Genomic DNA, 12,091 nt, shown 5'->3' with positions numbered 1-12,091 from the left:
GCAGGAACTTTTTCTGCATAAGTTTGCATTGTCATCCTTCTTTATCAGCTGGTTGAGTCGTCACCGATGCAGCTTGAAAGTCTCAAGAAAGTGGAAAATGGAATAAGGTGCTCTGAGAACAAAACTGAAAATTTGTCCCAAAATAGAAAAATGCTCTGCATTGTGAAAAATGAACACTGCACATCACACTAAACCCACCATACCATAATTACTATGAAAATTAATTAATTTATTTATTTCAAACATGATAGAAGTATAAAGTCACACACATAAACAAGGAATGCAAAAGATACATATTTTTATACCACAGTGATCTTATCATGCTCAAAAAGGAGTAGGAAATTTATGAACTCCTACCCCATAAACTTAAACCATATTTTCAGTCGGACCCTCATTATTAAGTCAAAAAAATAAAAAATCGACTTTGGTTAATTAATTTTCCATTTTATCTGGGTTTACATATGTCTAAATATATACATTCATACAGCCATACCCACACACACTCATATGCGTTAGCCTCAATTTACATACATATTAGTGCTATCGCTCACTCATATTTCTATATCTTGTGAAAATTACCTCCTTATATTTCCTTTTAAATTGTATGAAATTTTGACTTTGGTTTAACTCCTCATTTAACTTGTTTCCTAATTTTACACCATGAATTGAAATTCAAATACTACCATCTTTACAGTGAAGCTGGTCACAGTTAATAGGAAGGCTGATTGAGCAAAACAAGGCAGTACTGGAAGAAACCCAGTTAGATGTCTACCCGTTATTTTCTTCCAGTCTGACTGTGGTCCAATTTTGCCAAGACAAGACTGTTAGAAATGTACTCTAAATCACCTGTAGCTGCAAGTACAAAAAAAGGCGGTTCTATCCATGCATACATGCCACAGTGACCAGATTTTTATTCATAAAAATGTCCTTTTTTAACAAAAAACACAACAGTCTCCATTTCACAATTACGCAGCACATTGTTTCCTAAGAGTTTAGGAAAAAGAGGCAATTTTTGTTGCACATGAACAGCAAAGAGTTTACTCCCGTTTTAATATGTCTCTCAAGTCAACAGTAACAACTGTTGTTACAAGAGTACAAATAAAAACTAGATTGATCAAAAATAGAATAAAAATAACAGATGCCACGTCTGTTACACCCCCTGATTCACACAGATTGTTATATAATTAGTGGATTTAGTCATAGCTGCAAACCAATTTTCCTTGCAAATGAGGCCGGTTGAAAAAAATTCATTACAGCAGAATTTCTCATTGACCAGGTCACTAAAGCCAACGTCAAACACTGATGTAACCCATGTGGAGGAACCGTTTGATGTTTGTTTCTCAGGGTCCCTAATGGACCCTGATGGCCCCCTCCTCCAGAGCGCTCCCATCACCATTGGGCGGTAGCAGCTTCCCAGGCAGCCTGAGCAGCTTGTGCGCATGTTTTCATATAGACTAACGGGGCAGGTTTTCATCATCATTGCATGGGGCTGATGTTCAGTGGTAGGACGCGACTGTTCGCAAAATAAAACCAAAACAAGACAAAGGCTTCTGATCGGACAAATCGACAAATTCAGGCGACATCATGAGCAAAGTGCAAGGCGGGATGAAATGCGTGAAATATCTGCTCTTCGCCTTCAACTTCATCTTCTGGGTGAGTCCGCGATGGAAATGAATTTGCGTGGAGACGTTGTTGTTCATATGTAACACTTGGATGTGTGGGCATATTCTGATATTTTGTGATTAGCATACAATCGCAAAGGCAGAAGATTTCCGTCGTTTTTAAGCGACAAAATCATCTTTACCGATGGCAAGAAACTGTTGGCGCCTTTGTGATCCACTTCGCCTCACATTGGTGTTTACATGTTCAATATTTATGACACGCCATATGCGTACCATTTATTTATACTGTGTTTTAATGGGAGCCTACTTTAAGAGTTTTAAAGAGAATATATTTCTGCAGATCGTTATTAAGCACCTGTTCAGTACACATCCTCTCTGCGTCTGCACTACCTCCCTACTTCAACCCATCTTAATACACATATTGATCTACTTTTCATTTTATTAATCTAACAGCGCTGAAGTAATATAGCAGCCTTGTTATAAATGATATATAAAGTGTGTTTAAATATTCATTTAGGAAAGACAATCTCTGTTATATTCAGAATGATTTATGTTGCATGTAAAGCACCCTGTCTACTCTACAGCACATGCTGTTCATTAGAGCTGCACTATGCTGCTATGTTTCCAACACATATCCCTTCTGATTTGGCATTGTGTTGTGACTTTCCTATTCCAATGCTGGGTTCAGTACAGAGCATTTTTTTAGGAGGCATATTCATTTTGCAGAAGATGCTGCATCAGTTTGTTTTAGTTTGATGAGCTGCTTAGAGAAAGTTTAGATGGACCTTTGGCTGCATGGTGCTTGCTTTTCATGCACTGTCTCATCATCTGACATAAATTAGCTGCTGCAGCCTAGCCTATAAGAAGAAGAAGAAGAAGTCAAGCCTCAGTTAACTTGGAAAGATGGCCTGATTTCACAAGCCACACCCAGGCGTAAATACTAATCTGCAGAATCAATATGCCCGTTAAATAGCACCATTCTGACAACATAAAGTAGGATAAAATATCTCACAAAGAAACAAATTATGCTCCAATAATAACAAAAACAAAACTTCTAGAAAAGACAAGTAAAAAAAGTGACATATATTGGTTTTTAAAGAGGTACAAAGCAGTCTCTAATGCTTCTGGATTGCAGTGAACCACAGTAAGAGCCACTGTCTACAAATTGATGAAACAACAGTGGTGAATGTTTCAAGATGTGGATGGCTAACCAAAATTACTCTAAGACCGCATTGATAACTCTTTCATTAGTCCACAAAGGAACCAGACCTAACAGGGCAGAAAATGCATTTCCTGGAAAATCCCAAGGGAGAATTACTGCTCTGTAAAAAGAACACAAAAGCCTGTCCCAAAATGATTATGAAGGTAGTCAAAGTCTGGACATAAGTCCAATACATGTAAATGTGCATCAAAATTCCTCCACAGACTCATAACTTGCTGCTGCCAACTGTGGTTATTAGGTTTAGGAGACAGTTACTTACAGTGTTTCACTTATGATCTTGTTTCTTTTTGCTCAAATTATCATTGGCAGATATTGCAGTAAAATTAGTTAGATCATCTAACATTTAAGAGTGACAAGAAAGCAAAACATATTTTTTTACAGTACTGAATATTTTTAGATTGTTTTAAATAAATTGCAAAGAATGAAAGAAAAGTTGCATGTGAAGGCTTGTTAAAGAGAATTTAGATTTTTTTAATGTTTTTCTCTTCTGTTCTTCAATTTCTTGTATAACAGCTTTGGTTTTTGCTGGCATCAGTTACATATTCATTTGATTGCACCCCTGGTTTAAATTCACATAATCTTCTATTAGTTGTAAATTCAGAACCAGAGCTATTTTTCATTTCTTGCTCATTCAGAGAGGAAAATCAATACAGATACAAAGGCAAATGTCATTTTGGTTGTCAGCTGTGAATACTGGTGTTTTACTGTTAAATAATACACTATATATGAGTTTAAGAGGCAGCATTGATTCTGTGCTCTGTAAGATGATCTCTTGTCTCACCCCAAAACTGACAGCAGCCTCTTTGTTTTTGCCATTTTGAGACAGAAAGGAGAGCTCTTGTGGCTAGAGCCAAAAGAGGCGTACAGTGCGCTGTCATTTTGGGGTGCACAGCCAACATGCAGCCAATGCCAACGTGAGTTACATCACCAAGGCGCTGTGAGGCTGGCACAACCAGTGGCTGAAGTGCACCCTGGGAGATGGCCCCCTGATGTTCTTGTTCTAAAAGTCCATGTAGACAAGTGAGATACTGCAGCAAGAATCTTCTTTTATTGATAATACCCATTAGGCAATCAGGTAACACTTTATTAGGGTTCAAAAGATTAGGAAAAAAGAGAAGAAGGTGCTATTTATTGATCACACATTTTGGTTGTCTTCTTAGGATGTCAGGGTTTTGGTTCATGTGGGGTTTGAGAAAAAAAAATTTTTTTCTCAGGGTTTGTTTCAAGTCTGGCCACACCCAAAACAGGAGCGACAATTCGCAGCAAACATACTTGAACTTTTTCTTTTCAGTTTCTTTTATCAGAGCCAGAGTCGCTGAAGAGGTGAACCATTAACATTCCTGGCACGTGCCTGTTTTGAATAAACAGAAAGAAAACAGGCAGTGAGCATCAGAAACCATCTCACTGGTGAGACAAGAACAACAGCGCCACCTACTGAAGAACGTTAACTAACAAGATGGTATAGTCAAAAAAAGCAAACCATAGATTAATTTTAGGGGTTTGATCAGTCATTGATCTGGTCATTTATTTTTTTTATTTCAGTTTAACGTTCTGTGTCCATAACTACACCCCATAAATACTCCATGTCAATATCTAATAAGCAAAGTTGAAACTAATATGGAAAAAACTTAATAAAGAACAAAACATACCCAAAATTATTAGGAGCATTCAAAATACTTACCTCTTTTAACAATTATGTAAAGGGTTAGTACTTTGTTTTCTTGATTGTAAAGGAAAGAATAAGGACAATAAGGCTCAAAGTGTCACTATCAACTGTTAGAAATAAGAAAAATAATTTTCAGAAATCTTTATTATTTATTGTATTTTTGGTTTATTAAATTATTACTTTGGAAATGTGATCGTTTTGCAGTTGTCGGGCTTGTTGGTGCTGGCTGTGGGTCTGTGGCTGAGGCTTGACCCGAACACAGTGAAGCTCCTGACAGGCGATGGCGCTCCTGACACCTTCTTCATCGGTACGTTGCAGTTTTTTGGTCTCCCTCGCTCACCTTACACAATTAAAACATTTTTCAACTTCAATGCATTAAGAGTATATAATTTACATTTGAAGAAGGCAGCATGCTACATATAGATCTTTTCAATCCGTGTTTCCATTTAGGCCAATACCAAATTTAAAACAGCACATAGATGAAAAACTTGATCATAAAGTATTTCTATTTCTAACTTTAACATATTTAAACCTGAAATATAAGCTTACATCATTAGCTACATGACATCAGTAGGCCTCATATGAACGAGCTAATTATATCACATGGTAATGCGAAGTGTCTAAGTGTAAACCATGCAGGTTCCTCCTTTGTTTTTGTCTTCCAGAGAAGCAAACCTATGTCAGGATGCATGAGCAAATCCAATGTGTTAGTAATTACAGCGAATGAAAATCCAACATTTAATTTCTTAGCAGGTCAGAATATTATATCAGACCAATAAAAGAAACGGATGTAATAATAAAACATGGGCTTAAATGAAAGTGTAATTAATAGCAGCTTAAAAGGTGCTATGATTTTCAAATACTTTTAATCTGATGAAACCTAAAGGGAATGGATATTCCAATTTATTGAATATAGATGTTTTCATCACTGCAATTTCATCATCAGTTGGAAGCATTAGTAAAAAATTGATGTTGCATTCAAACCATTTAGATGGAAGATGGGTGCGGTTATTCATGTGGTCCATTAACCACTTACCACATATGTCGCTTCCTGTTAGATTTGAATCTAATGTAAAGTTGCTCTCATGTGAAAGAACACTGCTGGCTTCTGTGTGGTGGTTACTCAACATATTTGCATACATTTTTAGTTTAGAACATGTACGTTTTACCTTAAATAATACTATGGCTTGTGGGAAATGAATGTTCTTAAATTACTGTGAAGATTTCCTTTTTAAGTTTTTTTATGGCATTTATTTAACAGTAGCTGTACAGGAAGGAGGGCAGAGAGAGAAGTGGAAGACATGCAGCAAATGGCCCAGGGCCGAGAATCGAAACTAAGAACAACTGCGTTGAGGACTGTAGCTTGTGTAAATAGACCACCTGCTCTACCACTGAGCCATGTGGCGCCCCCGGAGCTTTTCTTGTTATCCTAAAATAAACCGAAAGGAACACCTCAAAGTTAGCTTTATACTCAGACCCAGAAGGATCTGCAGGGGAAAATAGCAGCAAAATCTGTGAATTTTGGAAACTGCAAAATTGCTGAGTGAAAATGTTTATAAGTTATAAACTGATGTGTCTTGCATTGCCTAACAGATTTGGATTGTTAGAATGAATGAATAAATGAACTGCTCACGGAGATCTTTGGAAATGATAGAAATGCAGCCCTGTTTCGGTTATGTTATCACATTAACTTGGTGACACTTTGTAGTCAGGTGGCTTTTTGAATACTGAATGAGGTTTTTTTTTTTTTTGCATAACTCCCACTAAACACACAGCAGATTATTAAGACGTACAGTAGCGAAGACAAGCAGCCTCAGTGCTCAGTCCTAAATACAACAGGCTCTCTATTTCTTGTTCTGTGTAGGAGCACACGCTTTGAAAGAAGCCTGTTCTTGTTGCTCCCGTTTAGAGCATGACCTAAAATGGTGACTTCACTTCATCAACTCCCTGCTGTCCTGTCATGGAACCAGTTCTTCCCTCAGGAGGAGCAGGTTGGGTGTGTCAGTTGGAAACTCTCCGATTGTCTCTTCTTTTTTTTTAACCGTCATATCTTGGTTCACAGAATTTTAAAAATGTTGCGCACTGAAAGCTGTGGAAATTTATGCAAAGTCAGGGTGAGATATCGTTACAATTTGGTTACATGCAAATATCCAAACACCTGTCAGTTAAATATATTTTTACTCTTATTTTTTTAATCTATTTTTGTCAGTGTTTACTGCAGCTTCACTAAATTTCTTTAAAGAAAAAAACAAAACAAAACAAAAAAAAAACCTGTTTGCTAAATTTACCATCATGTTTCACCGGCGGCAACAAAAAAGCTTCGTTTCAGTGTATAGTAACTTTTGCTGAGTTATTCCTCACTGATGGCCTGATAGGTTGCTCATTAGGTCTGTCCCAAGAAACCCCTTATGATGGATAAAACAAAGAGATCTTCCAAGAACTTTCTACTCTTATTGTTTTAAAATATACATGAAATCGGTTGCTATACTAACAGCGAACTTTGCATAGAAGATTCTGCACCCCAGAACATTCAAAATAACACCTGAACAACATTTATAGTAAGGATGAAAAAATGTGATTCATCGTGGTAAATCGATTATTGAAATAATCAGCTAATTTAGTAATCAATAAATTAATAACTACAGTTAATAATAAGGCCGTGTGGTGTAAGAACAAAACACTCAGAGCAGTAATTAAGCCAAAACTGTATAAAAACATATATATCTTGCATTTAAGACTAAAAACAAACCTTTATCTGAAAGTGGCATAGTTTTAGCTTCACCTGTTTAAGATTCTGTAAAAACAATCTATTAAGGACCTTCTGCAATCCAATTATTAACTGGGTAATCTAAAATATAATCAATAGATTAGCCCTACACTGTAAGTCATGTAGATGTTAGAACTATGTTTTTAGCTGTAGATGCATCTTTTATCACAAATGATACAATAGAGGAATGTTGTAATATCAGCATATCATGTCAGTAGACTCATTAGAAATAAATTTATTGAAAATAATAGATATTTCTGGTGCCATTTTGAGGTTTGCATAAATATAACAACATTAGGAAGTTTAATTATACTTTTTCTATATTGTTTCCTGTACATGGGAATCAGAAACCTTGTTAGTATGGTTGATAATATAGAAAAATATCCCTGTTTAGATTCATGGAGGAACAACTTGTTGATGAACAGTTCTGTCAGCAAGCCAATACTGCTCTGTGGAACCCTTCCTCTTGGAGGAATAATATTAATAACAGCTCATGTTCCACCTACATATGATGATTTAAAGCTTTAAAAATCTGAAGTAGCCTCAGTGAATGAGTAGGTGCATAATTATCGGAGGCAGCTCAGCATCTCCAATGAGTTAGTGTGTGCAGCATAAATCTGATTTACTCTTCTCGTTTTATGAAATTAGATCCAGGCTGAATGACACCTGGAGCAATTTGGGCATTTGTTTATTTGCAACATGGTGCCAAGGATCAGTCACAACAAAATAAATGCCATCGTAAAGTTCCCGGAAACAATAGTAAGGCATCACTAGGAACAATTCACCTCAGGCACAGAGAGCAAACACAGTGCTACCTTAATAAGACAAAAGAACAGCATTCCCTGTGGATGATTCACTTGCCTTACTGTCACCTCTGCACTTTCCAGTGTGTATAGAACCATCGCGTGTGTATATAAGATAGGGACAGAGTTTAACTAAGAGATAATGCAGATGTTTACACTTACTAATGCCTGTTTCTGTCTCATACCTGCTTTAAAAACCACCAGGGCTGCTTGGTCTGTGTCTGCAAGATGTCACTGGTTTCACTAACAGGACGTTCTATAAAAGAACAAATGTTAAAATGACTGACTGATGGAAAATGTGTAGACACCTTTAATATACAATGGAAGATTTTTTGGCCCAACATTGCAGATATGTTGGGCCAGAAAATTTGCTTTGAATCCGATCATACCACGCTTCAGCTCCCTCCAGGTCAGCAATCTACTTGCTCGCATTTCCCTGCGCTTTTGTTCGACAACAGGAAAACAACAGCTTGCATTGGGCCCATGTGGGTTAATTATATTGCTGCAGTGATTAGGCTCTAACCACGGACCTCGGGGAGCAGCCTGGTGTATAGTTGCAGCGTAGAGGAGGACTCAGTAGTGAAGGCTGGGAGCAGGGGAGCAGACAGAGGAGGTGACGTCAACCAGACTGGAGACGAGCAGAGACGGTCGTGGTTACCAGCATTTGAGCCATCCAAAATTTGATTTGCAGCTTTACGAGACGGATGGTGTCTGTTCCACTGCTTCAGTTTCCAAGAACATGAAAGAACAAAGCCTACAAGTGAAAACAGCACCAAAATAACACAGTGGAAACTCGCTCAGATCAGTTTTGCTTTTAATTTAACAGTGATTTCATCAAGGACAGGGAAGATCTTATGGCTATATGTGGAGGGGCCAAAACCAGATCCTTTTAGTGGAACTGTCTCAACATCTTCTCATCTCAAAAAATCAGTTTACTTTAGATTTTAGATACATTATTTACAATCTAAAGGCAGTTTGTCAAAACCATTTACAAACACCCATATCCTAAAAATAATCTCTTTGAAGGGAGCAATCAAGTTGACAGCTAGCACTTATCTCCATAGAAAGCTGTGAAACTCGGTGTAGGAGAAGCCTGATAATACAACTGTGAGGGGTGGGAGGCGGCTCTGAAGTTTTGATTTGGTAAAGACTTTTCCACCTACATGTTTCTGCTGTTACCCAAACACAACAAACAGTCTTTTTATAAACCTTCACAAAGACATGAAGGCACGTTGGATCATGCTGCCACCATCAGGTGAAGCTGTGAACTGCAGGAAAATGAAAATTCTTCCCTCAAATGTTTAGATTTTCTGAGAAAAATTAACAAACACTGAATAATCATGATCAACCCTTCTCTGTCTTTCTGCAGCTGTTTACATCCTTCTTGGTGCAGGAGGCCTGATGATGGTCGTCGGGTTCTTTGGTTGTTTTGGTGCCATACGGGAGTCTCAGTGTCTTCTTGCATCGGTGAGTTCAAGTGCTTAAAACTAAACTTGTGTTGTTGTAATGCAAAACTTTATCTTATTTTTTCTCACTCAAAATCTAGAACTTGTAATCCTTCACTTTAAATTTCTATGGAGATTAATATAAATTTCTAGTTTCTTGTTTTATATATTAGCTATTACAGGGTTTCTTTTACTTATTGAAAATGTTTTGAAATTATTTTTCATTTTAAAAGAAGCTGCTGATTAACTAATTTAACAACTTTACTTATGATTCGTTTAAAAAACACTCACATTGTGAGTGTACTGTAGGTTGTACTGTAAATGATCACTGTGATCATTTACAGTGATCATTTACTGAAAAATAATGTGAAAAATAAATACATAAATAACAAAGTATTTGCAACAATAAGCCTTCTTTCCCACTTTTGCAGTTCTTTGCCTGTCTTCTGATAATCTTTGGAGCAGAGATCACTGCTGGTGTGTTTGGATTCTTGAACAAAGAACAGGTGAAATAATTGATTATTGTTTAAGGAACAAATTACGTTATCTCAGCTTGTCAAAACACCAGGAGTTAATCAGTACTCTTTTGTTCTTTTATAATAGATTGCTGAGGAAATCCAGAAGTTTTATAGCGACTCCATTGCTGATAATAACATTAATGGCACTGCCATAGCACTAATTTATCACAAAACTGTGAGTACAGCATAGCTTTTGTCTCATTGTATCCTTAGACCTTGAATCACTGTCATAACCATATTTATTTACCTTTTGCATGAACAGCTGAATTGCTGTGGAGCTACCAATTTTGAGAAAAATCCAGAATTATGCCCAGACCAAACAGAGGACAAGGTAAGATAATTGTAACACTTCTGAGCCACATGGTGGCAGTATAGCACTGATTCTGATTGACCACTTCAGATTCATCCATCAATCCATCCAATTTCTTACACCCTTGTCACTAGTGGGGTCGGGAGGGGTGCTGGTGCCTATCTCCAGCGAGACATTTTGGGCGAGAGGGGGGGTTCACTCTGGACAGGTCGCCAGTCCATCGCAGCACTTCAGATTCTTATTTGTTAAACCTTTCCTTTCTTTGAGTCTTTAGGACTGTCATACTGCAATATTAAACTTCTTCGATGAAAAGCTGTTCATCATTGGATATATAGGGATTGGCATCGCTGGAGTAATGGTGAGAATTTGGAAAACTTTCACCTTAAACTCTGATCTTTTACAATGTCTGAATATCTGTCTAAAGGTTCTGGCTTGTGATTTTCATACAATTATGAATTAGGAGTTTCATCTTGTTACCTGTTTATGTCTGTTTTCAGATTATTGGAATGATCTTCAGCATGGTCCTGTGTTGTGCGATCAGGAACAGCAGAGAAGTTATATAGTTGGGGTTATGACTCCCTCACACACACACACACACACACACACTCACACAACAACAACTGGACCCCCACACATGCGTACAACCCTTTATAATCATTGTATCCGTATGGGTAGAGCAGCACCATGGTTGCATGTCTGTGACATTCCTTTTAGATTAGACTGGAGAGGTGGGGAGGTTAACTGCCCAAACTGCATTCAACACGACACGCTGGATCATTTCAAAGCTTCTCCCCGTGACTTTACCAGCCCAGGAACACTGATTTATTACTGTTATTTTCCATTCTTAATGCTTTGCTTTTTAGCATGACGTTGTGACACTCCCTGCTATTAACATGTTTTTGTTAGATGGTGCTCTGCAGAGTTTGTCATACTGAACTGTAGCTACAACACAATACATAAGGCCTTCTATGACACAAGAATGTTTATGATGGAGGAGTATTGCTGTAAATATGAACTATTTTACACATTTGCAGTCAACACTATTTATCAGGTCCATCTATTTGCAAAGTTTCTCATCAAACTTTGTGTGATTAAGAGTTTTGAGGACTAGCCTACCTTTGCAGAGTGAGTTTCCATTGTGTGCCTATTTGAACCTTTTAAGTTATAGTCTAACCTGCAACTACAGGATAACGTGTGCAATTTTACATATATTTAACATGTACATAACAACTGTGCTTGTTCTCTGCCTCCACTTTCAAGTATTTCTACTGTACAGCACGAATGAAAACTCAAATTGTTAGGGAGGTCTGATGAAGAACTGCCCCTTTTGTAAATCTACAAATTTTTCTGAGGTCAGTAATGTGTTGCGCTGGGCTCTTCTTGAGCACATTTAAACTGTAACAGTAAACTAGTTTGCATTTTGTGGGAATTTCTGTGGATGTAAATTTTGTTTGTGTGCCAATAAGATGTGAAATAGAAAATAATACAGTCTGTTGTTCTGTTAATGATAATTAAACATACTGGGTGCTCATATTGAGTCGTTTTGTTGTTGTTCTGCATTCAAAAGCTTGTTCAGTTCAGCCAAAACAGAACGAGTCAGTCTGACTGCAAGATAATAGCTACAATCACAACAGTTAAATCATTTAGCAATTGAAAACGTGACAAACCTATTTAATCTTGCCATCACGTGGAGACTTGGGTGGCTTATTAGTTACAATAGTGCCAAGTCTCCAGAACA

At 37.3% G+C, this 12,091-nt stretch overlaps 1 protein-coding gene across 1 annotated transcript; it reads left to right on the top strand.

Moving 5' to 3' along the window:
- The first annotated feature begins 1,355 nt into the window (after positions 1-1,355).
- Positions 1,356-11,886, top strand: LOC102232321 (tetraspanin-2-like). The gene is made up of 8 exons (XM_005813750.2): positions 1,356-1,653; positions 4,715-4,817; positions 9,450-9,547; positions 9,957-10,031; positions 10,129-10,218; positions 10,306-10,374; positions 10,628-10,711; positions 10,851-11,886. The coding sequence occupies exons 1-8, from the start codon at positions 1,585-1,587 to the stop codon at positions 10,914-10,916; spliced, it is 654 nt and encodes a 217-aa protein (XP_005813807.1). The 5' UTR covers positions 1,356-1,584; the 3' UTR covers positions 10,917-11,886.
- The last annotated feature ends 205 nt before the right edge of the window (positions 11,887-12,091 follow it).

This window comes from Xiphophorus maculatus, chromosome 20, assembly GCF_002775205.1.
Source record: "Xiphophorus maculatus strain JP 163 A chromosome 20, X_maculatus-5.0-male, whole genome shotgun sequence".
Taxonomy (NCBI): Eukaryota; Metazoa; Chordata; class Actinopteri; order Cyprinodontiformes; family Poeciliidae; genus Xiphophorus; species Xiphophorus maculatus.
The sequence above is the reverse complement of the archived record's forward strand: the minus strand, read 5'-3'. Positions and strand labels throughout refer to the sequence as shown.

Excerpts from the sequence above, each read along its gene's own strand:
- LOC102232321 (XM_005813750.2), top strand. The coding sequence starts at position 1,585 with ATGAGCAAAGTGCAAGGCGGGATGAAATGCGTGAAATATCTGCTCTTC. Across the intron at positions 10,219-10,305 it reads CACTAATTTATCACAAAACT|CTGAATTGCTGTGGAGCTAC; the intron begins GTGAGTACAGCA and ends TTGCATGAACAG. Across the intron at positions 10,712-10,850 it reads TTGGCATCGCTGGAGTAATG|ATTATTGGAATGATCTTCAG; the intron begins GTGAGAATTTGG and ends GTCTGTTTTCAG.